This window comes from Rhopalosiphum padi, chromosome 1, assembly GCF_020882245.1.
Source record: "Rhopalosiphum padi isolate XX-2018 chromosome 1, ASM2088224v1, whole genome shotgun sequence".
NCBI lineage: Eukaryota > Metazoa > Arthropoda > Insecta > Hemiptera > Aphididae > Rhopalosiphum > Rhopalosiphum padi.
The window spans coordinates 37,373,920-37,400,646 of NC_083597.1; the positions used below are offsets into that span (position 1 = coordinate 37,373,920).

At 24.0% G+C, this 26,727-nt stretch overlaps 2 protein-coding genes and 1 long non-coding RNA gene across 3 annotated transcripts in view; all 3 read right to left on the minus strand.

Annotated features, from left to right (window-relative positions):
* The window catches only part of LOC132917735 (serine/threonine-protein kinase 32A), an 88,471-nt gene extending 79,039 nt beyond the window's left edge, over positions 1-9,432 (minus strand). The window contains exon 1 of the mRNA XM_060978614.1: positions 9,152-9,432. The gene's annotated coding sequence lies outside the window, so the exon portion shown is untranslated. The remainder of the gene's footprint in view (positions 1-9,151) is intronic.
* Positions 9,433-24,450: 15,018 nt separating this feature from the next.
* Positions 24,451-26,518, minus strand: LOC132918331 (uncharacterized). The gene is made up of 3 exons (XR_009660451.1): positions 26,158-26,518; positions 25,842-26,085; positions 24,451-24,874 (listed from the first exon to the last, which is right to left on the minus strand). It is a non-coding gene; the product is annotated as an uncharacterized LOC132918331 (long non-coding RNA).
* LOC132918507 (uncharacterized) lies at positions 24,998-25,696 on the minus strand. The gene has a single exon (XM_060979763.1). It carries the CDS (start codon positions 25,694-25,696, stop codon positions 24,998-25,000), a length of 699 nt encoding a protein of 232 aa, XP_060835746.1.
* Positions 26,519-26,727: the final 209 nt, after the last annotated feature.

A 26,727-nucleotide genomic window follows, 5' to 3' on the forward strand; every position in this document is an offset into this window, starting at 1 on the left:
TGCAGTGACCTAATCATCTTTCGTTTGTTACGTTCAAAAACCCAGTATTGTTTCAACAGAAGGACTGTGCGTAATCCGGAGAACGAAACATTCCTTAGGCACAATTAAAGCACGTAGGTATGCCCTTCTATCGTGATTGATATCGGGAATAGATTAAGATCGTGTATTAAGGCGTATGAGTGATAATACAATATTGTATTGTATAACACACGTACTTTTATATTATATTTAAATATTTCACTTATAAAAAATCATGCTGTTTTATTTAAATGTTAATTATTACCTCATATTATAGTAACTACGCAATTTACATTTTATTTTTAATTATTGTTTAACGAATTTCAAATTCAGTATAAATAGTCAGATAGATAATCTGGCGATAGAGCGATGTTACTAATCGACTATCTTCAAAAGCTAAACTATTACTAGAAAGTATTTGAAAATAAATTATTTGAAAAAAAATCTTAAAATATTGTATCATACCTTAGTAAAGTAATTTTTAAAACTATGAATTTAATACAATTATTATTTTTATATAACCAAAATTAAATAATCAGGTAGGTTTATTTATTTTAAATTGCTCAATGGTTTTAAAGGAATTAACAAAATAAATTAAAATAAATCTTAATATCACCTTAATAAGTGACTTAACCGATTTCACATTATATGCAATTTTAGTTTTTCTTCATAGTGATAAAAATGTGTATAACTTTCAAACAATAATATACAACAAAAACACTTTTACACTTTTTCTTTTTACAAAAAATAATAATTATTATAGTTCAATCATTATCTATGAGTAGTCAATATTTAGTTTCGTAATTTTGTATTTCATTTACAATTTATGCATATGATTAATAATATAGAAGTAAATACAATTTGTATAATATTTTTAATAATAATAAAGTTAATTATAATATATAAAATGAACGGTGATTATATATATTTTTTTCTATAGTTTATTAAAAACTATATACTTTAACAGTGTTTTTTTTTTTCATATAATAACACGAATAATCATTAATAGTTTTTATAAAGTAACCGAAAGTTTTTCATTTATTTCCAACGCTCTTTACTTCTAAGTGCAATGCAGTGTACATTAAGGTCATAAATTGTTATAGCCTGTATTTTCAAGACGGCCGTGGTACCGATACATTATTTAAAAAGCCATAATGTGTTACATCAATTTATACCATAACTGTTTATTTAAATAAATCATATTCTCCATTAATTATGAAAAATTCAACAGTTCTTTGAATTAAATACAATAATATCATTAAAACATGATATAAAATATTAAAATTGTTACAATTATAATATGAATAATATTTATTATTATTTTTTTTTTTGGTTTTTACTGCAATAATAATTATTTATTAAACATATATTACAAATATTTCTATTATAATATTAATGTATAGTTATTATTTGAAAACTGTTATAATAAGTATACATATTGTGTAATATAAATTGAAATTAAAAAGAACTGACATATTATAATTAAATAAATGACTTATTACGTAATAACTTATTTATTTTATTTTTATCGAAATCTATAAAATTAATTATTATAATACAATATATTATTACTATAAAAGAATACGTTTTAACCTAGTTATCGTAATATTATTATAAATTAGGTATACAAATTACAAAATTAAAATTAAAAAAATAATAATAATAATTTTATCAAAAACAATAGTATAATTACATAGTAAATTAATTATATTTGTGGACTTTATTAGTTACACTATAGTTGTATACTACTAACAAATAAATAAATTCCGTTTTTCTAGAAATATCAGTGAAATAACCAATTAGGTAACTAACCACTATAAAATTGATAACTTTTCGAATAATTTATCTTAAATTCAATAATACATTAAAATTAAAATGCATGTAACATATTACTGTCTCTCCAAAAGGAAATTATAAATAATAAATTTTATGTCAGTATTAAGTATTATTAAATAAATTTCCATTACAAATAATATAAATATTTACAGTTATATATATTAGATAGAATATAGTATGTGAAATTCCATCTTGAACTAGTAAGGTTCTTGTACGCCTAGATTATATGTGTTGATAACACATTTATATAATAATATGAAAATACAATCTATGGTAAATTGCAATATTTTCAACAAGGAAACCAATGCGATATAATACAACTGTATCAAGATATAAATAAATAAACAATGTATACAAAATCAATGTTTAAAACAGATTTTCTTTAAAATGTGATTCACATTTCCCCAGAGACTAAAATACGAAATACTCGCAATACTCAAAGCTTTCCCATTACAGTAGTTATCTGTGAGTATAATGAATTCAAAATGAACTCATTTGTAAGTTCATGCCTTGGTTTCCATTATCAAGGGTACTAAAAATATTGCCTTTGGTAAAACTGTGTCAATAATGTAACATCAAAATATCTCTTTTGAATAACATAACGAATACATTCCGGTAATAGCAAGATGACAACTATACACGTTATTTTTGTCAAACAATACTGTCTTAGGAAATATAAAATGACTAGGAAAACATCTACTTTACTATAGATATAGATAATAATAGGTATTTAGACATGGGACTATATTTTTATAAAATTTATCGATCAATACATTACCGACTGTCATAAAAATCAATATGAATAACCGCTGTACGAAAAGTTCTACTATAATATACTATAATATAATTATTTATGTTTTGAAAATATTAAAATAGTTTATTTCATAAAAAATTAATCTAATTTTCTCAACTTTGAGAAAGTTAACGTGAAATGGGTTTTATTAATTATCTTACGCTGTCCATTTTCACTCTTAACCGTCATCCATGATAGGGTAACACTAAAACTGTATGTGTACTGTACAATTTAACTTATTAGAAGCTTAATTAATTTAACCTAACTCTTTTAAATTATATGTTTGAATATTTAGAACGTAATTTGACATATTAGAACTGGTTAATGTAATGCTAAATGATCAATGATTTTATTGCGTCAGAAAACTACTGTGTAAGTTGATGTACTAAAACCATGTTTCTTCAATACAACTAAAAAATGAACGAATTATAAACTATACTTAACAATTATTTGTCCATTAAAACCATTAAAAATGTGTCCATAACATAAATAAATAATAAATATAAAATATTTATATTCTTCACCACGTTAAATTTAATACTATATAAATAATAATATTATATGAATAATATAATATGAAAATATTTTAAACTCTAAAATAGACTATTGTATAGTAATATGATGATTTGTTTTATTTATACAATTTCAACACACTATTTGTTTGCTTTTCCACCTGGATCCATGCATTACATGATAAGTATGATTTCGATAGAGCAAATTTAATGATTTTAGATATTATTCAAGTGAATTATAAAATACTAAAATTTTAATAATTTCTTATGAAATTAAAAGATCACTAAAGAGTTATGAGATGAAATAGACAATATTCTTTATTAAAGTTTGGTGATAAGTTGATTCACTCTAATTTTAAAACAAACACTACAATATTGTTTATATTTAACGTAAATTTGCCATGTTTCACGTGTTCTATAGAGAAAAAACAAATAGTGTGCTGTGTGCTGATATTTCATTCTGAACATTATTTGGTTGATAATAAGAAATACCCAAGTACATCATTGTTAAAATATATGATAAAATTTAAACATTTATTATTAATCCTGTACTCGGTTTATTTTAAAATAGCTCGAGTATAATATTATGTATAGTGTTTTTTTTATAGATAATTATGCAATCACCAATTTTGTTTAATTTAATGAAGATTTCGAAAAATCGTCATTCAATATTAAATAATAACGACAGTAGTAATTATAATATTTATTTTCACGGAAATTCCATTAATTTATATCAAATGGTTTCAAAAAAGTAAATCATAATATCATAAAGAACTTAAAGCCTTGATAATGGATTTTAATAATTTACTGACATGCATATTTTTTTTTTTTTTTATGTATTTATATATTAGTTAAAAAAATAATCACATTCCACCTGAAATACACTGAATAATTTGCTTTTTTGAACTAACAATATAATAATCATCATCAATATTTCCTTTGTAGAATTTTGAACCTGGATGGGATTTTTTCTCTTGTAATTTCTTTCTATAAAATGTTTTTAGAATTTATTAGTAATTCATAAAAAAAAAAGTACGTTGTATTCTATCATCAAGCTACATTATTATTTTTCTATAAAATATAATAACGAATAATATTTTTTTATTTAATATTTCATTATTATTATTATGCAATTTTAAATCCTAATTTAGAGAGATATAAAGCACATGCGGCGCCACATCCTTACACTATATGAATGAATCTCGATTAATTTTAGTATAAATAAATAATAAAATATTATAATAAATATTGTTTAATTGTTATATTCAGACCAAAAACAAACCAATACAATAACAGTGAAAATATGTAATGGTTTATATATAGTGTCGTTATTCAACAGTACATCGTACATTTATTTTCCGAAATAATAGTAAAATGACATAGCATCCCACTAATGTTTATACATTGACGACAATGGTACAGAAAGATATACATTATTTTTTATTTTTAATAATAAACATATTTATTTGCATATCTATACCTTATTATATTATGAATATTGGCTATAGAAAACTATATTATGTAATTTGTGATGCATATTATATTATTAGAATGAAGAAAACAAACTTTACCTATAAATACTAAGTACTAATATAAATAAAATTATATTTAATATACCTAATTGTATTAATACTGATTACGATAATTTGTGTCAATTATTTGTGATTCAAATTGATTTATTACAATATATTATGTGTTTAACCATACCACTAACATTGTTAGTAAAGAGATAGATTAGGGAGAAGATTCAAATCTAAATGGATTTTCTTATATTTTTTAATACATCAATTGCATAATCAATGGATTAAAAAACGTGGTGTATTTTATCAAGAAAAAATTCTTAATGATAATTCATTCAGTTTAAAATATATAAAAATATATCAATATTTTATAATAAATATGCATTTATTGTTTAACATTATCTATGTTTATCATCATCATAAAATTATATATTAAAAATTAAATGTAAATTTCAAAAATGTTATTTATTAATTTAAAATGTTTTTATTATATAAATATATTTTTAAGACATACAAGTGAAGTTGGAAATACCACTTGAAAATAGTTTAATAAAATGATTTATATTCCAGTCCCTTTCTTATCTACTAAACCTTATAGATTAAATAATTTATACCTTTAGGTATATAGTCTATATAAAATCGATGACTAAGTGTTGCCATTAAAATAATTTCAAGTGACACCTTGGAAATTATATTTATGTATTAACTGACATATTAGGTCTTTATGTTACTTTCATGCTCTGTAAGCATTTTTTTAGTTAATATAAGCATATATACTGCAAAGTAGGTAGAATCTATAAAAAGTAAAACATTGTATTTACAACATTATTTTAGTTAATTAATGATAAAAAACTAATGGTCATTCGCTCATCATTTTATTCTTTTTTTATAGAACGAATATATACCAAAGTTAAATTAAGTTTCTAATAAAACCAAAAATATAATAAGTTGATCAACGACAACGATCGATCAATTTTTACAATAAGTAAATAAGTAGTTTCATGCCCTCAAATTATACGATAAATATATATGAGTAAGGCATATAATATATATATATATATAATACTATAATAATATAAAATGGTAAGATGAAACGAAAAATAATTTACTTAACCTAACCACAATACTGAAACTTCCCCTCATTATATGAATTGCATTGCCCACCAGTTGCGTGTATTTCCATTATCATACTTTATATAAAAAGGGCGAAGTAGGTAACCGTTTTACTGTTCACTAGGAGTCAAGTGCACCGTGCTGTTGAGTATGAACGTGTTAAATTTTAATTTAATGATATATCATTGGATACGAAAAACCGTTCTGAAAGAACACAAACCGAGTATTGGTTATATCATAAAGTACTTATAATATATATAATATTTGTATTCATATATTAATTAGTATTGTAATATTTATTTTACTATATTCCTATAAATAATATGATATAAACTATAAATATACAAAAGTGCGATTTTTCACTAAGAGGAATTTTTTTATCAACATTTATAAAAAAAAAAAAAAAATTAAAATTTCAAATGTCTATAAATATTGCAAAAGAGTTAAAATATTTTTTAAATTATACCATAAATAGCAAATAATGGTATAAACATTGAATGAACTATAATTATTCGTTTTTGAATTACTTACAAAAAATTAAATAAACCAATTTTGTCAAAAACTGATTTAAAGAATCTAGTTTTTTCCTAATTTTTTTTAGTTTCCCAAATAATTAAGAAATTGTCTAAATTGTTTTTACTCTTAAATTAATAAGTACCTATCAATCAGATTTACTTTCGTACTGGACAATATTTTGAAGTAGAAAATCTAAGAAATTATTTATGTTTTGTAAATGCTTTCAAAATATCAAAAACATCCAATTTTTTTTTTTTTTATCAAAAACCACTTTCAAAACCTAATCATTATGACTTCTCTAAAAGATAATGACAGATAAAAATTAAAAAAAGAAAAGAAAAATATGTATCATTATAAATTAAATGCATTCACGATTCCACTCTAAATAATAATTTTAGATTATTTCATTTTAAAGTTCTAGTAGTTCTACATGACTACATTATAAATAGTAAGTCATATCATGCATATTAATACTGTATAGTTTATATAGTACTATATTAAACCGTTTATCAATAATTTAATTTGTATAATACGTCGCCTATAATTCTATAACTAAGAAAAAAAAACGTAACTATAAAAATAAAAACTAAAACATAATAGCTATACTTATTCAAATATACTCAGCACAAATATATTACTCGCTATTATATATTTTATATTCTATTTCATTATTTTAGTTTTAAGTGTAATATTATTCTTGTATAAATAATTTTATTAAAAACGATTTTCAATCAAACTAATAAATTGAAAGTTAAAAACTTAAGTGAATTATGTTCATCTGCTTTTATTTTATACCATAGGTATTTTAAAAAAGTATACAAAATATATATTTTTTAGCTAGTTTGTATGTAAATATGTATACAATTTCGATCTTTTACATTCAGATATAACAAATAAAGAATAGTCATAACAAAACAGAAAACAATTTTAAATGTATTCGGTTAAAATATAATAGATATTTATTTATTTTGAATAAATATGCTATGTATACTTAAAACATACATAAAAGTATGTATCTAATTAAAATATGAATAAACCATACGATATTACGTTAAAATATATTACTTAAAATGCAGTACTGTATTTAAGCTTTTGATAATTTCTCATAGTATGTTAAACACATTAAATGGATTGGGATGTGGCTTAAACTGTAATTGGAATATTACAATATTTTCTTATATAGAACGAATAAGATGATTTGAAAATCTGAAATTGATTAACACATAATAAATCAGATGCTTAAATTATATAGATTGTAATTAATTTAACTAGGAAATAAGACGTATAAGCCACTACCAAATTATATCCTAAATATTTATCAGATTAAAATAATGTGAAACATCCCATCACAATCAACTTTAGTAATGTAAATTAGTAAGTTAGTACTTGTACCTGATGATCAATTCACAAGATAAAACCGACAAAACGTAAGTATACCTAAGTCCTAAAGACAGTTTGAATTTCAGAGAAATGTGAAGTGAATTAGATATATTACGTATTAACAACTACACAATATATTTAAATTGCCTGCAAAAAATTCATAAGAGTTCAAAATATCAATTATATCTATTATAATTACTATAAAAAAGTCTTAAATGGAGTGTACATGAAAAATTTGAAAATGTACGTTTAAAATATATATGTCTAGACGTTTGTATAAAAAATAAAATAGAAAAAAAGATTAATATTGGTTAATATTATATAATTTAAATTATCAGTGACTGACCGCAAACCACAGTAGATATATCCAAAAATTGTTATTAACTTATTAAAATTAATTGAATGACTTAAATATTTAAAGTATTTATTGTAATTACTTAAGATTTTCTAGTTAATTTCAAAAATAATTAAGTTAAAAATATCATAATTATAGGTGCATAATATATTGTTTTAGTTAGGTAAATAAATTTAAATTCTGTGAACCTATTTATTTAGTTGTATAAATTAATTACAATTCTAATAGTTCTAAAAAAATAATTTTTTTTTTTTTTACTTTTTAACCAGTGCATAATATAAACGAGGTGGTGAACAATTACAGTATGAAGTCGTTTTAAAAGTAGCATTTGCTCAGTTTTAGTAAACATAAGTGATTTTAACTACTACTTTATACAAAACAAGGAGTTAATTATGTTTATGAATACGGAACTTTATGAACGTAATACTAATAATTACTATATAGAAGTTAGTTCCATTTGTTTAAATTGTATATATTTACTTATTTTAATTATAGAAATTGAATATAATTGATGTCTAGTCAACAAAAGGTTTCAGCCCAATTGAACGATGCGCAAAAAGTCGTGCACGGAAGTCAATGTAATATATTTTCGAAAATTATCAAGAGCTACAGATGGAAAAAGGATGTAGGTATTTAAATAAATATATAATTATTATTATTATTATTATTATCGCTGTATAGGTTGGAATAAGTTTTTTTTATTCAATTGAAGAATTGTAAATGTCCGTTATTTAATTTGGGTTGCACTACAAGTTCTAAACTAACATTTAATTCTCACAGACATTTAGGAACAATTATACAATAGTGTAAGTCATTAATCATTGTTTTATTAAATTAATTCAGCGACTACAAAAACAACGGACTAATCAAATAAAATACAAACTTGTATTTTAACACGAGACGTGCCTGTACTACGCAAAACTATAATTCGTGAGGCAGATTTATCTGAGCAATATATAACATGCGTACGTGCATACAGTAAATTTTGATCACTAATTATGATTGATCATAAATTCTTAAATACGTTATACGTATGTGTTGTATCAGTCGTTTATGTCAGATTTTCGTTTTTAAAAATGAAATAACATAATGACAAACACCGCATTACCTGTTTCGAGGAACTCGATGTGTATCACGAGTGAAAATGTTACGAGCACATGTGTATGGAAAAAAAAAATTACAATTTTGAACGAAAATTGTCAACGTGATGACGGTAAATTAAAATGGTCTATAACATTTCATAATAGGCCTACTTGGCCTCGTGACAGTCTCGTAGGTATTTAATTTTAGAAATAAATGTACACAACCACTTAGATTTCTAACGTCAGCGACGGCATGGTGAAACGCGAGAGGTTCGTAACCGACCACCGAAAGCACACTACTGAAATGTGTGTGTACGTCAAACACGGCCCATACGCTTACGGCTACCCTCTTCAACCCATAACACCACCTCATCCCTCACTAGACGTGGTCGTCCGGAGGCACCTCGTGACAAGGGGATAGAGTTAGGACGAACGACGGCAACGACAACAGTGCAGCCAGTTTGGTCCATCGTCAAAATCTTATAACATTACATTTTTATCGTACGGCTATGTAAATTTGTATGGAATACTTACACAAACTATACGTGCGTTAACACTATCTACGGCTGATGATTGCAATATTTTTCTATAGATACAAAGATATGAAATTTTTCAAGACCAAAAGCTGTGCCACGACCACCACAGGTTTTCGCAAATTATTTTTGTAAAATACACCATACTTAAAAATATGTTGTCTACACGCTAAATCTAAATGTTACAAAAAATAGAAATTATAAAATTAAAACAGGTGCATAATATAAACAAAAATAAAAATAAAAACAACTTTAAGTAATTCAAAAACTAATTTGAACGAAATCAGCTTACTAAGAGGAACATAAAGCATGAAAATTCAAAATTATTAAAAAAAAATACAACTATACAACTATAATAACTTTCATTATTTAATTTAAAATAAGCTCATGAGTTTTATGTTTATATGTCTATTTCGTTACTTGACTGTCGTGTTAATGTTGTCAACACTGCACTGTAATATGTAAATACTAATGTTTTTCACCTTTTAATTATTATTACTTTATGTGTCACATAGGAAAATACATTTATATTAGCTTATTATATATTTTAATTTATACATTTTTTTATATAACAAATATAATACTATATAGTATTATAGTAGTATAATTTACAGTTAATATCGTATATACTGTTTGCAGTTAATTACGATTCAAAAATTAATTGTTTTATTACTGAATTTTAATTATACACACCCACACACCACGTCACTTGTATATTACAACATGGACAACGAAATCATTCGAATTTTTGTGTTGAAATAAAATAACTGCGAACACACAATATGTGAAGTAGTTGTTGGCCGGAGGGCTTGTGAGGGTGAATAGATGTGTGTGAGGATACGGTTGACATATTTTGTTTTAAGCTTTTCAACGACCGTTGGGTACGATCGTGTGTTATAGTGTATAAACTTTTCATATTCAGATGACCACTTTGAAAAAAAAAATATATATATATAATATATTATATAACACATTATCTATGTTATTCATAAATGTCAAAATCTATATTTCGAACACTCTTTTATACATATGCATTGTTTTAAAGTTCAATTATGCAATCATTTTTAGATTTAACAATGCAAAAGTATATTGTAAATATTTTTTAAATTAATGATTTTAATATTTCAAATTACTATTTTTTTAATAATTGTATATATTATGCAAATGCACCATGATAAAACAATATAGGATACTTGAGAATATTTTTTTTGTAACTTACTAAATCAATGAAATATTTACTATATTTTACAGTAATTCTTAATATCTAGTATCACTTTATAATAAATGCATATCACGATACATAAAAACTTTATTTATAGATATCAAAAATATTACGAATATATTATCTAAAATTATAAAATCCTCTATTAGGGTTAAAATATATGATATATTATATTTTACTACATATCAAAGAGACAATATATTCAAAGTTATTGATTCAAAGTTTAATTAATGTGAGTTTGGACATATTCTGCATAATTTAATTGTTACGTCCAAATTATAATATGATTCACATTGCATTAAATAATTTAACAACTAATAAAATATATGTTTACGGTAATAAATTAGGTACCTATATTATGATAAATTAATGTACATGCTTCTATAATTATATATATTTATATATTGTATAATAATTATCTATAATATCTATAAGAATAACAAATTTAAAAAAAAAAACTGAAATAAAATGATTTGTAAAATATTTACTTCTTATATGTAACAATATTATACAATCATAACTCATATTTTATAAATTGTAATTTATCAATACGTGAGTAGAATAATGAGTAACCCAAAAATAATATTGTACACAAGAGACTATACAAAAATGAAAGCTAATAAAAGACAATTGATCATTTTACATATTAAATTCACGTTAAAAGAAAAAAAATAACGTCATCTAGAATCCACCAGCCAGTATCACTTAGAAATATAAAATAATAAAGTGTGCATTTAATAACAATATACGCTTCTTGCGTTCTATAATAGTGGAAAAACATCTTCGTAGAATGGAAAATGTATAAAAAACTACGAGAAGAGCTAAACATAAGCCGTGATATCGGAACAAGTCTAGGTCCAAATCCAGACAACGAAATAAACGTTATAGAATTTTTCAAAGCAATATAAATACTGCAATTATTATACGATAACCCAAGAACTATATGAATTTAATTAACACATAATTAATTTATATTTTATAGACGTATATATATTTTTGTTATCTGTATGCTACAAAATGTAATGCTAATGACCTTAGTTGTTGAAGTAAAAATGATTGATAATTTCAAGACCAATAAAAAAAAACGATTGTCAAGTCAGAGAACGGCATTTAAACTTTCTTGATTTTCAATTTTTAGAAATTTATTAATTGTATGCAATATATATGTATAAAATATTTTATTTTCATTTTCATTTAGTGAGATAGATCTGTAACCGAAGAGCGGATTTTGTTGTTTGGGATCTTGTTAGATTCACATTGGTTAGGAGAAGTGCAGCAAAGATTTTCAGAACTTTATCTTTTATAACTAATTCACTACATAGCTTCAAAAAAAATTAAAACACATTTTATTGGGCATTTTGTATGTTTTTTAGCTTTATAGCTTTGTAGTGAATTAGCGATTGAAGATAAAGCTCTGAAGATCTTCACAGCACTTCTCCTAGTCAATGTGAATCTAACAAAACCCCAAATAACAAAATCCGTTAGGTTAACCTAACCTAATGGTCAATTTAAAAATATTTCTTCACTTTAATAATTTTTTGACTGCGATATTGTGTTTGCCGGAAATTAAACCTCGGAGATAGTTTAGTCATCGGTATTTAGGAAGAACTAAATACACACAATATTAAAGAGTCGTTATTAACAATTGTATTATGTGTAGACTTTACATGTAGTACGTCGATGCTGTTAAATAGCATATCCAAAGCACCGGATTACTTTTGAATATTGTAAAACGTAAAAAAAATGTCCGTAAGTCATTCTTAAATCATAGTATTATTGAAATATTTATAAAATATACGTGAGTAACATTTAACAAGGTTGACAATTTAAAAACAATACGTTCATAAGATTGCATGGATGGTAAAACATTGATATATCATCCTCAAAAAAATAATATTGACCGTCTCTGCTAAAGTATATTTCCATAAATAGTTACGTAATTAAAAAAACAACTTAAATTACTTTTACTGGAATACATTTTAGAAACCAATTATTTTAATTTTCAGGCAATATTCAGGCTTATTAATACTACCTACGTTCAATAGTGCCTTGAAATTTGCATATTTTGTAAGACCATACGATAATAAACGGTGATAACAGTCGGTATAATAGTAATATAATATACATATATATAAGTAAATAGTTGTCTTTAATAACTATGTAGTTTTATGAAAACTATTATTTAATGATACATTTATTTGACAAATATTTAAAGTCATTTAATTTTTAAATTATTTAATAATATTAGATATTTGATTATTAAAAAAAATAATTTATTGAATGATATATTTGTATAAAATACAACTATAATATATACATACTAAAATAATTACTATTTTACTCTTAAATTTACTAATTTTTCAACCCAGGGTTTTCTAACTTTGAGGCATACAATTTTAAAAGTCATCTAAGACTTCCAAAGTAATAATCAAAATTAATTTATCATTATCATGATAAATAATAATTTATTTTTTATACATATTTTTTACTAATAATTTCACAAGGTAATCAATATGGCCAAAAAATACATTTTTTTTTTTGTTAATGTAGGAGAAGCATAATATTTTTGAAAATTTACAACGGTGGGATAAAAATATAATATAAAACATGATAGGGAAACTGCATTAACTTAATTATTTATTGTTATATGTATAATCATTTTTTTTAATTTAATTTAATTAGTATTTATTAATTAACTTTATTTTTGATAATTAAAATACCCAATATGTAATTATATTATGATTAAAATATTGTTTATCGTTATTTGTACACATAAAATTGTAGGAAACTATGTTACGCTATGATATAATTCAAATAATATTTAGTGGACATTTTATTCCAAAACAATGTATTTTGGTGAAAATGGGAATCACAATATTTTTGTTTTTTGTTGAAAATATCAACGTTTAAACATGGGAACCGTTTTTTACCGAAAAATACCATATGTGTGGTTGTATACTATCAAACCAATAATATCAATAGCAAACATTAAACATTTTTACCAATAATAATAATATTTAAAACCAATACGATTTAAATGTACTTAATAATATTAATATAAAGGAAAAAGTATATTACCTATTTAAAAGGTGAGATTACAGTTTAAATATAATCTTATTTATAGATGATAATATAAAAAACCTATTTTATAAGTTGTTTAATTTTATACATCTATCATTTCATAAAATAATACAAAAATATTTAATTCCATAATCTTTAACGTATTAAACAATTTACGACCTTGAATAAACTTTCAGAAGAAATTATTGGTTATTTGTATAATTAAAAAAAAATATATAAAAATATAATTTGATTTGAACTAAACAAAATAAATAATCAACATTAAATGCATCAAAAATTGTTTTTTCCTTTCATGTTTTGTTATTGTTCACAAAACTTCTGAAAAATTTATAATTTGCTTGTTTCTTTCAAGAATTCATATTTAATAATTTACATTTATTAATCAATCGATTAAAGTGCTTAAGCTAAGATTTAAAATCAACAGTTATCATATCTTAGCTTAGTCTATAAAGTAGAACTTTTAAAGTTTCTAATTTTAACGAAAACATTGTAGGTTATCAAAAATGCATATAATACGGCGGTATACCTACACATAATTAGTGGCGTTTCACTGTAGTTTTATGATAATTTATAGTAACAGTTAGAATAACAGCAATTAATAATTTGAAACATGTTTTGTGTATGTTGCACGTCAGTTACCAAAAGTTTTATTCTACATCATAAAGTTCTCATGTTCTTAACAAAACTAAAATCGTAAAATATGATTACAGTCTTTATGAAATTTTAATTATAATAATAATGATATAAGAAAGAAACCGGCAACGTTGAAAGTGCTTTATTTTGTGGATAATTTAATGTTTGAAAATGGTTTAGTTTAAAATTCATTTTAAGAATAAACTAAAGCACAATAACAATCCACTTGGTTTAGGATATATTCAGATGATGATATTTTTCAAAAATGTACAGTAGTTCACGAATTTTGAGTTAGTATTATAATTATAATAACAGTTTTAGTAGTAATTTAAGTGTGATAAATCTAAAATATTATAAACATTCTTGACAACAATTTTTACAAAAAAAAAGAAAAAAATTTAACATTATTCTCATTTTCAATATAATATTATGATATTTTAAGTTTTATTTTAATTTATTTTTCCGTTATAATTTAAGACTACCTTAAAATCATTAAATAATAAATATATAATATATCATACTCGTCCATGAATTATTGCTATAAATACTGTACAAAAATAAATATAATAAGGTTATCAACATTACAACTTAACGGCGTAGTATGTAAATTCTTTATTTTATGCGTTATTTTGAATACGTTTCATCATTACCAAAATTTTGATTCGACCTGATTCAAATGCGTTCAATTAGCATTCCTAATGTTATGCATACAATATTTTGGGATATTACAAATGTGTATGTAATAATTATTAAATTATATTATGATCTACTGTTATATGTATTTAAACAGGTAGAATACATCTGACTAAATTTATTGTAATTTAATATTTAACGTAAGGGCTGATTATTTAAAAACTTTGATGAAACACACACTATATATACGTTTTGTTACAACAAATATTAACATTATTATATGATACGCTAACCTTTTTTTTTTTTGACAAATTACTAGTAAAATAATTAATCATCTGTATAAATCAATTATAAATGACAAGATAACATATTGTGTTAGAAATAAGTAGAACTTTGCAGGTTAAATAATATACATATTGAACTAAAATCGTTTAGTTTAGCAGCTAGTCAAATTTAATAACATGACACCATAATTTACATGTGACTTAATTTTTTTTAGTAAATGAATAATATTATCAAACACTTTAGACATTCAATAATACATTGTATGCACAATGTAATATTAATGGATTTTAATTTCTAACATAAAAGGTTCGCTGTTTTTTCTTCAGTTCACGGTACTACGCAACAAAAATATTATAAAATACCTTGTATTGATCTTTGAAGGAATACTTTATTTTATTATAATAATCATTATCAATTATTATCAATATTATTATCAATACAAGTTAATTGTCTGTAATTAAAATAAACATTGGCCAACCCTCGTACTATGCGTTATTTTATAAGAATAATTATATTTTAATTAGGTTGATTAGCTCTTATAAAACTAATAACTTTTGGTCATTGAATTATAATATAACATTTTTAAAATTCAAGATCATTAAACAAGAGTAATTTCCTTTTAGGAATCAAACATATTATAATCACAATATAAACATAGCGATGTTGCATATTATGTTGTATATTATTAACAATAATTTTAAAATTTTAAACACCTAATTAGCACGTACTTTACTCTGACACCATTGGACATTAGAAAAAAAAATACCATATCACTAATTATTATAGCACGCCAGTATCATGCAATTATTACGAATTTAAACAATCCTTATTTTCAAGCTATTTATAAAAAAATCGAAAATTCACGAGAGGGGATGATGTAATGTTACTGCAGCACTCTTCATGTTTTTTTTATAAATAAAAAAAAAAACACAGACAGTGAGCTGAATCCGGGCACGGAAATAATATTTAATTTTGTGTTTTAATATTAAAGCGTTGTCAACCATATTTTGATTCACTGTTTTATAGTTGTACTATTTTTAATATATTTTCCTCGGTGTTGATCAAAAACTAGTTAATTCACAATTTTTGATTCAAAGAGGACTGAAGTAAATTAATTTAATATTTGAACCAATAATGTATGCATTACACTGCTATTATCGTTAATCTTTCATATAGTCAAACAAAAACAGTTTAACTGTAAGTCATTTTTAGAGTTATAAGAGACTTTGTAATACGAGTATACGACAATTAATAATGAAATAATATCTTATACAGACGATATGATTATATTAATTTAGTTCGGGGATATATTAGTACACGGATCAAGTTAAAAACTATTAAATAATGATTTTTTTCATGGAAAATAAACGTATTATTATTGATATGAAATGAAATAAATACAATGAAATAGAAAAGGTAGACAATTTGATAATTATTGAATATTGTTATTCGTAATTTTAAAGTTGCAAATACTACTTATGAGGAACTTTTTATTATATGTTCAAACCTCAGCTTTAAAAATTGCTTTATTGATAAATTTTCAACTACAAAACTAATTTCAAATTTGTACGATTTAAACCAACTTTGTCAAAATTTAAACTTCAAATCCTTATAAAAACAAATTGCGACTATATATTTAAAAAAAAAAATGTATATATCTAAAAGAAAATCTTATGTGAGATTTTGTATTACATTTTTAAGATGTTTGTCTGAGTATCCACATTTAAAAAAATAAATCTAAAACAATTAAAATATTTTGAAAAGTTTTTACACACAGAAAGTTATCATATTAATATTTGGTGAACATTTCAAGTATCTAGGTTATTTGTTTTTTAATTAAATCGTTTGAGAAGATATATTTATTTTACGTGTAAATATGATGCAATGTCATAGAAATTTATAATTCAGAGGCTCAAAAAATTTATATGACTTTTCAGTACCTGATTCTTTTTATAATAAATATTTGATAACTTTTAAAATACCTTGCATTACATTTTAACCAATATTTACAAAAAAAAAAAAAAAACAATTTAAATTTAAAATGTCAATCGAAATCAGTCGAAAAATTTTAAAATTATATTATGTTTAGAAAAGTAAATACAAATGACAAACGAACTCAATTTATGTTTTCACAAGCGTTAAAATAGACATACAAACAACAAAGCTAGGAACAAATATGGTATAAATAGACTCTAAGTACCTAAGTGTGTATGAAAAAGTATTATTACTTATTCGCTTGGTAGAGGTTTTATCCTGGTTTACATAATATTAGACACCGCATGTGCCCACGCTATCTGTATATTGTACAGCTGCTACTAAATACGCACAGAGCTTACCATGGATTTGGTCGGGTAAATTAACGATATAATAATTAATTAATATTAATACACGTAAGCAGTGTATACGGTTAATTCGCGGCTTATAATATTTGATGTGCATCGTGTTACAAGTTGAACCGAAGTCATTAGTCTCTCGGACCCGTATCACAAATTAGGTACCTACTCGAGAAACCTCTATACCCTATACTCTAAAGGTTATAGTTTGTACTAATGATCGGTCCGGTGGCGTGTACGAGCAAATAGGTATAGACTGATAATTATTGAGTACAACGTGAATACCTGCAACTATCCATGATAATATTGTATCATGACTCGTGATAAATGAAGCAATAATAAAATAAATTATATGGCTAAAAAGGGTGGTAATAATTAACCACTCTGCTTCACAATAGGTATCGAGTTTACCTCATCGTCGTTGAGTATGTTATAATTTAATATAACAGTCAAGTTTGAATTTGATGATAAATCATTATACAATTTACTCACGAAAAATAATTCTGAATGAGGACCAGTATTTAAAAAAATAATATTATAGAGTATACGAGAAAAAATGATATTTAACTAATTAATTTTACTGTTATTAAAACATTAGATTGAATTGAATTGTGTCAAACACATTGCATTTGCAATTTCCATTACGCGTTGAAAATAATAACCGTCAAGTTTACAAGTCCTCAAAAAAATATTTTTGAATTAGAATAAAGCAATTAAAAACGTTATTCTTCGTTTAAATATCTAATTTCGCATAAAAACAAACTTAAAATGTCTATAAAAAAATTATTTTTCTTATATTATATTTTTTATATTCTTTAGTTTTAATATAAACTATGAACTACTTATATGAAAACTATTTTATGAAATTTTAAAATCTAAACAATACAAATTGAATTATTTTTATACAATTCAAAATACAAAATTATTTTAAAATGTTCATAATGCAAACGAAATTTATCAACATTTTAACTTAATCCATTTATTATAATATAAAAATGAAATGCTGTTTGTTAATAAAACTGATGGACCGATTAGACTAATTTATTTTCAAAATGTTCGCAATAGTCAATAGTCAGAATAAGTTATTTACTAAAAGAAAAATTAGATAAGTTCTCCAGAAAAATTTTAAAATTTGGGAAAAACTGAAAGTACTTTTTCCGATGGGATTTTTGTATTAACTATCAATCATATACGTTTTTAAAGTTTTCCGGTCAGCTATACTATAATTCTTTAAATTCAAAACAACGTTTATTATTATATATTATACTATCATAATAAAGATGAAGAGTTAGTTAGTTTGGTTGTTTGTTTGAATGCGCTAATCTCTGGAAGTACCAGCCAGATATAAAAACTTATTTTTGTTTTTGATAACATAATCATTGAGTAAAGTTAAAAGCTATTTAACATCATGCTATAACCCTTAGGGGTCGAGTAAAAATAAAAATATATTTAAACAGAACGTTAGAAAAAACGAAGTAAAAGCGTGGGCCAGTGACACAACGTGGAAGTTGGGAAGGCCGACAATCTCCACAATGTCAGTCAATGATGAAATACATTTTGAAAAGTTGGTAAAGTTTCAAGGGTTACGAAGAATAGAGGTACTGTTAGTTAGCAGCTAATATCGATATAAGTAATGAATAGATATTGATAGTTTTTAATTAGTAAATTAATAACCAGAATAACTTATAAGAAATAATGCATTAAATTTCCAAGCTTTTTGGCCAAGTGAATATTTTTATAGAAATTTATTTTTATAAGAGAAAAATATTGTATAAGCTAATGTCTGTAAATTTCTCAACAATAGTCAAAATATTATTATGTAAAATATAAAATAATAATATAAATATTTCAATAATCTGTAATTATTCGTTCTTATACAAATCAAACAAAAAAAACAAATTTGATTTTTTCAAGTTAAAATTCCTATATATTTAATTTTCCAGATTATTTTCTACGTTTATGGATATTAATTTATTTATAAAAAATAGATATTATATTAGCTCTAAATTATTGGCTAGATCAAATTTTCTAATAAAAATTATCCTCGAGTTGTTAAAGAATTTTTACTGCCACAAAAGGTAAAATGATAGATAAAATATAATAAAAATAAAACACTCATCAATATAAAATCAACTCATTCATTGCTTCGTTTAGAAACTCAAAGTATATTTCGTGATATGTTTTCGATACTGCTAATAAAGATATGTTTTTCTATAGTAGTGTATTATAGGTTAATATAGTATTAGACAAAATTTACATTTATTTTTAATTTATTTTTATAATATTTATTTATACTAAATTATATACTATTATTAACTTTTGAATCAATACTCCCTCATATACTAAAACAATGTAATACTATCATACTATAAATAAGGAAAGTCTTAAAATAAGTCTTTAAATTTTTATAATAACATCACGTACAGTAAAATGCATAAAAGTTTTAAATTCCCTCAAATAATTTTTTTGAGTTAAAAGAAAATAATTAAAATTGTAGAACTGTAAATTAAAAACAAAGTATGGTTTGAATTCACATTAATTTATTATGAACGACTTAAGTTTAAATTTTTACAATATTGGATACTGAGTTTTATAGTTACTTTCCGATGTTTATCAATTTTTAGAGCAGAAATCCCAATTAATCACAACAGAATTTGATTAAATAATAAAAAAAAAATATTTTATTGTACATTACGAGTATACTTAATTCATAATAAGTATAGCGTATTAAAAAAAAAATAGAAAACAAAAAATATTTAAACATAAAATGAAATTGCAGTATTTTTTAAATTGTTTGGTTTATTCGAAGCTTAGTAATTGCAGTCCAAGCTAATGACGATTTTCTAACCACTTTATATCAATTTAAGAAGTAAGATAAACAAGGCAAATTCAAAATCATTAAGAATAGTATTCGTCTTTAAAATATTAAAATATGTCCAGAATTAAGAAAGCAAATCATGATTGTAAACCATTATGGATTAATTATAGTTACGATGCTCATAATTATTTTATTTTAAGATTTTTTTTTCATATCTATATTTGTAAAAATTATTTATGCGATTTTTCTTCCAAATATAATAGTGATATAATCAGAAACCATTTAAATAAATAAAAATCGATTAGATTTTTCTGGATCAAAACTTTAAATATGTACGAACAACCGTATACCAACCTTTAAGGGTTGTAAAAAATATTATAAACATGCTGTGAAATTCATAAAACATAACTTTTATTAAAAACTGTCCATGTATTTTTAAGAACAGAGAGACCAATCAAATTTTAATTTATACATATATTTGTGTGTTAGTGTGTGTGTGTGTGTCGTAAAAAGAAAGCCATCGAGGAAAAAATATTTGATAGCATTTTAAATACTATTGATTTATGATATTTAAAATACTTTTAGAAAGTATTCATAACAAATATGCAGCTGCATAAATTACCTGAATTTATACTGAAAACTAAAATTTAGTTTATGTGTAATACAACATTTTTCGAACATTAGTGTCATTGTAACAAATTTATGATGCAGACATACATTATTAAACGCTGGAAAATTTCTAGCTAGCACCTGTATTATAAAAGGTGCATATGCATAATTTTCAAATAGTTATTACTTATTACTCAATACTTATTATTATTTACTGTATCTAAGCACTAATAATTATTTATAATGTTGACTACAATGTTAAATTGACAGTAAATTAGAGCAATGTATATACCGTGAGTTTTATTATCCATTAAGTTAATTAACTCATATTAAATTTATAAAGTAAAGTAGATAATACTATAATAATAATAATAATAATACAACATTATTGATTTAATAATTATCGATTATATTTATCATTATTTACTTAATTACACTATTATGCTCTGTAGTAAAAAGTGTCCTAAAACAATATTATTAAGATAAAATGTGGAAGTTTCAATAAACTGTATTGAATACTTATTGAACTTTGGTACCTAGCCAATATAAATATGTACTGTTATGAATAAGTATTAGGTAATAAACATATTAAATGCATAATATATACCACATAGTGTTAATTTTTAGGAATATAGCATTTATAAAACAATTTGATACAGCATAAAATAGTTTTAGTGTAATACAAAAATTACAGTTCTGAAATTGTAAATAAGAATTTTTATGTAGAGAGATTATACTCATTAAATTAAGATTTAAATAGTACTGAAATTGAAGAAAATACAGAACCATTATTCTGGAAATATTCAACGTATAAAAATCATCATAAATTGATTTATATTAGGGACTTCTCATTCGTCTAAATGGTCATTTGAATCCGATACTACCAATGTTAAAAGCTGATTATTCATAACAGTGCCTATGAGTTTCTATACTTGAATATAATATGGTCATAACACAAAATCAATTAAATTTCAAAATTGTCTTAATTTTTAAAACATATATTAAATATTAGAAAGCTTGTTTGGTGTTTTTCTACATACTAATAAGTAACACACCTAAAACTAAAAACGAAATCGTTAATTCTAGGGTTGAAAACAAATTAGATTTATATTTAGAAACAAAGAGTAACATGATTATAATATAAAGTTTTCAAATCAAAATTTTAAATTTTAAGGGTATTCGGAATGCTGCTGTGATATCACTTCAACATCATGAGAACTAAAAATAAAACTACCATTTCTGGTCCTGGAAATTAAAAAGTTATTAATTTATTATCAAAACAAAATGTTTCTAAACATTTTGCCAAATAGTGCCTACTATTAATTTTGAATCAACTTTTTGAAGTCAGGGTGTTGGTGTAACGTAAATATTTATAACTATTTAAATATGAATAAAACACATCCGATGGATTTTGTAAAATATAAACGAGTAGTTGTTACTTTACCAGCGTAATTATCAGGGGACAAAGATCCTAATAGTTTCTATTTTAAAATTTTTAAAGTTAATATATTTTATTTATTTTATGAAAGTACAAAATTATATAATTAATGATCTACAAATCAACTGTGAATAAAACAGATATTTTTCCAACAAAAAAAAGTTGTTAAAAATGTATTTTTAATAAATTATTATGAAATAATATATCTTTTAACAAATACCAATTTATATAATAATTGTTTGAGTAATTTTAATGTATTTTAAGAACTTTAAAATCTAGAGAGAGCATAGAAAATAAAACAAAAAAAAGATTTTGCGCCAACTGATGACAATTTTTTAAAACCGCTAAATGGTTCAATTGTGTTTTTCCAGCATTAAATATATCACTTCTTTTGGATAATTCATATCTACATTTTATAATAAACATTATTATTATCTATATCGGTTTCATAAAATAAAATACTAATTAATTACCTAATTAATTTTAAAATGTAGGCACTGGTTAGATAAAAAAAAAGGTTCGTGGGCCGCCGGTAGCCCATTTTTGGTCTTTACGGACCATGGCTATATATAATTTGACGTGTTCTAAATAACTTAAAATAACAACGATGATTATAGGTGAACAGAAAACTATGTATTTATATGAAAACAAAAATAATTTACCTTATCAATTATTTTTCTTTATTGTGAAACTTAGATACCACGCATGTATAAACGAAAACGTTCAACTTTGTACACATATTACTAGCACCGCCATCGCAATTAATATGTAAAGGACCTCTTTTTGAGTACCTATGTGAAACATGACGATGAAACAAACACCTCTTGACACTAGCATCACGAGCAAAGAATACAAAATACCGTCCGGAAGAGCAGCTTTATTATACCAATAGTCAGAGGCGTGAAATCATTAGGTATACAAAATACATAATCTACGTCTCAAATATGAGGAGAATTAAAACAAAATATTCAAAGTTCCAATGTATTAATACATTTTAAAAGGTAGACAATCGGGTACCGTTCTACTGTACAATAGATAGGAAAAGGTACGAGTACTACTGTAATTTTCGAGTGAATCATAGTAAAAATTCTAAAATATTTTAAAAATTATACCATGTACAGAAAATGTATTTCATTGATGAAAATTTAAAGTTTCTTAGATTAATTAGTTAATCAATTCGATTCAATTTCAAATCAAGTCGATCAATTAGTTTTTGAATTATAAAAAAATAAGGAAATCAATTTTCTCGAAGACTAGTTTAGTGTAAATATACTTGTTTTTAACTATTTTTTTTTCCAATTGATTAAAGAGTACTGTACATTTTTTACTTTTTACCCCCAAAATACCAACTAGATCCAAAATTCTACCAAAAACTAGTCTAAAATTTAAAGGTTAAAGCATTTTAATACCGCAGAAGACATAAAAAATAAAAAAACACATCATTATAAAATCAATGCGTTCATTGCTCCGCTGATAATAAAAAGTTAAATAACAAAAATAAATAGATAAATAAACAGATAAAATATAATAAAATAACTGAATACGAAAGTATATATTTCATAATGTATATTTTACAATCACAAGCCGTTTACTATAAACGATGTGTATAAAAGGTACATGTTGAGTTTATAGTTGGTTTGTTTTGAATTTTTAAATATATTTTAATATGATTTTTAGGGTATGATTTAACAAGCATAATGCGCTGGTTATTTACTGGGTTTAAGGTCAAAATTAATCTGAACGAATTAATTACTACATTTTTCTGTATTTACAGCTGGTGTTGTCATATTATTATTTTTTTTTTATTAAATATTCATACGATATGATGTTGATTAAATTATATTTAGACACAAACCTAGTGACAATGGTGTAATTTGTGATGTAACCGTTTAATATTATGTACGTTAAAATGTTTAGATATTGCATCTGAAGAAAAAGTCCAAGACTTGTTTAGAATTATTTTTATTATATATTTTGTGTAACCAGTATATTATTAATTATAGGGATCTAAGACAATTCGCCGTGGCCGTTTCTCCGTGGTAGTTTCGCCGTGGTCGTTTCGCCGTGGCCGTTTCGCCGTGGCCATTTCGCCGTGAGAACATTTAGCCGTGGCCGATTCGATGTGGTCATTGAATATTTTCGTCATTATAATAATAATAAATGTCTAAAAAATAATAATACATTTAAAGTATATTTCGTCATATTCAAAATTAAAAAAAAAATTAATAAGAATAATACATTTTTTATACTATATTTCGTCATAAATAATAATTAAGGTAAGCAGTAATCATGGTAGTGAGATATTATACGCTATACCTTTTAAATATGAAATGTATTCTCTACTATCATATTGTTGTACTATTTTCAAAATACGTTTATCTAGATCTGCAAATTTTTTAAATTTTTTAGGTGGACTTTTTCCTGCAGTTAACTGAGAATAAAAATAATCATGGCCAGATTGAACTTTTTTCAAACAATCAATAAAAGCCCAGATTGACGGATGGCATACTCTCATTTCAACATTAAGTCGTCTATTCGCAACTTCTGCATGGTTATTAGTCCTATCTTGGGAATTTAAAACTCTATTATAAAGGTTCCAAATATCAGGTGGAAAACGTGCGTGGCGTCTACCTCTACCATTTCTATTTACCCTTCCAATATAGTTGTCTTCGAACCATTCTAATAAAGTATGAAACTCTTCACTAAGGTATTCTGCCAACGCGTCAACAGCAGCATCAAGATTTTCTAATTCAACGAACGCTAATGCAACAATCATTTTTACAGAAACTGCAAAGTCGGAAATATTATTATACTGAGAAATAAGATGTAATTCACCGAGTTGTTTTCTAATATTTTTCGTCAAATGAAATAAACACCCAAATATTTGAACGTTAGGAAATGCTATTTTAATTGATTTTATTGCGGCTTGTTCAAAATCACATGAAACAGAACTAGGATTTAAATCGAGTCTTAAATTTTTTAACATTGAAAACATTTTATCATACGTTTTTGATTGTTTATCTGGTAATAAAATATATACTAATGGAAGTACACTGTCTAGATATTCGGCAAGTATTACATATACTTGACTAAACAGGGGAGGTGCAATTTTAAATGTACCGTCTACATACCATATTTTAGAGTTCTGTAGTATATCAAGGCTTCGGGAACGACCAAAAATTAATATTCTATCCGGACTTGGACCACTATCATCTTGAAAAATAGTTCCTCATTTCCTGTCGATGAAGTGTACATACGATATGAATCTGGTATTTCTAATATGGTTAAATTTTCCGGATTTTGTGGTGCAGCTAGAATTTCTTGTCTTTTGCGTCGAACTTGTTTTTTTAATGCAGCATTATTTTGTAATGTTGCCTGATAAATAAATAATATTATAGTTATAAAATATAATGTTCACCTAAATAATAGTTGTTTGTTATTACTAACTTTGGCTGCTTCAGACAATGGAGCAATACACATGTTAATCAAAGTAGACGTAGGCTTCATACATTTAGTAGCTTTTCTTTTTAGATTTGTCACAGCGACATCTGCTTCGATTTTTGACGCTTTCGAGTCATGACAATGTTCATTAATAGTTTTTATGACTGTTTAGTCATTTATTTCTGTATGAATTGTGCTTTGCAAAAATTTCTATTACGGCAACGCCAAAACCGTATTGTTTTATTAAAATTAACATTATCATAAACATACATAAAACCATCATATACAAATATTTCACGACCACGAGTAGATTTTACTTGGGATTCCATTATGTTATACTTATGTAATGCTCATTAATTTACTGCGAGTTGTGTTGCCAGATGATAACTGATTAAAACTTTATTGCAACAATTTTAATTGTGATCGTCGTCATCGAAGGCCATGGGCGATGTGTAGACATTTTAAGATAAGATAAGATAAATAAGAAAAATCCAATAATATCAATAATAATATAACATATTATAACATTATATAGGGTGAATTTAAAGTTAATATTGTTTTTATACACAATTTTTC

Coding starts and splice junctions, on each gene's coding strand:
- LOC132918507 (XM_060979763.1), bottom strand. CDS start 25,696: ATGTTAAAAAATTTAAGACTCGATTTAAATCCTAGTTCTGTTTCATGT.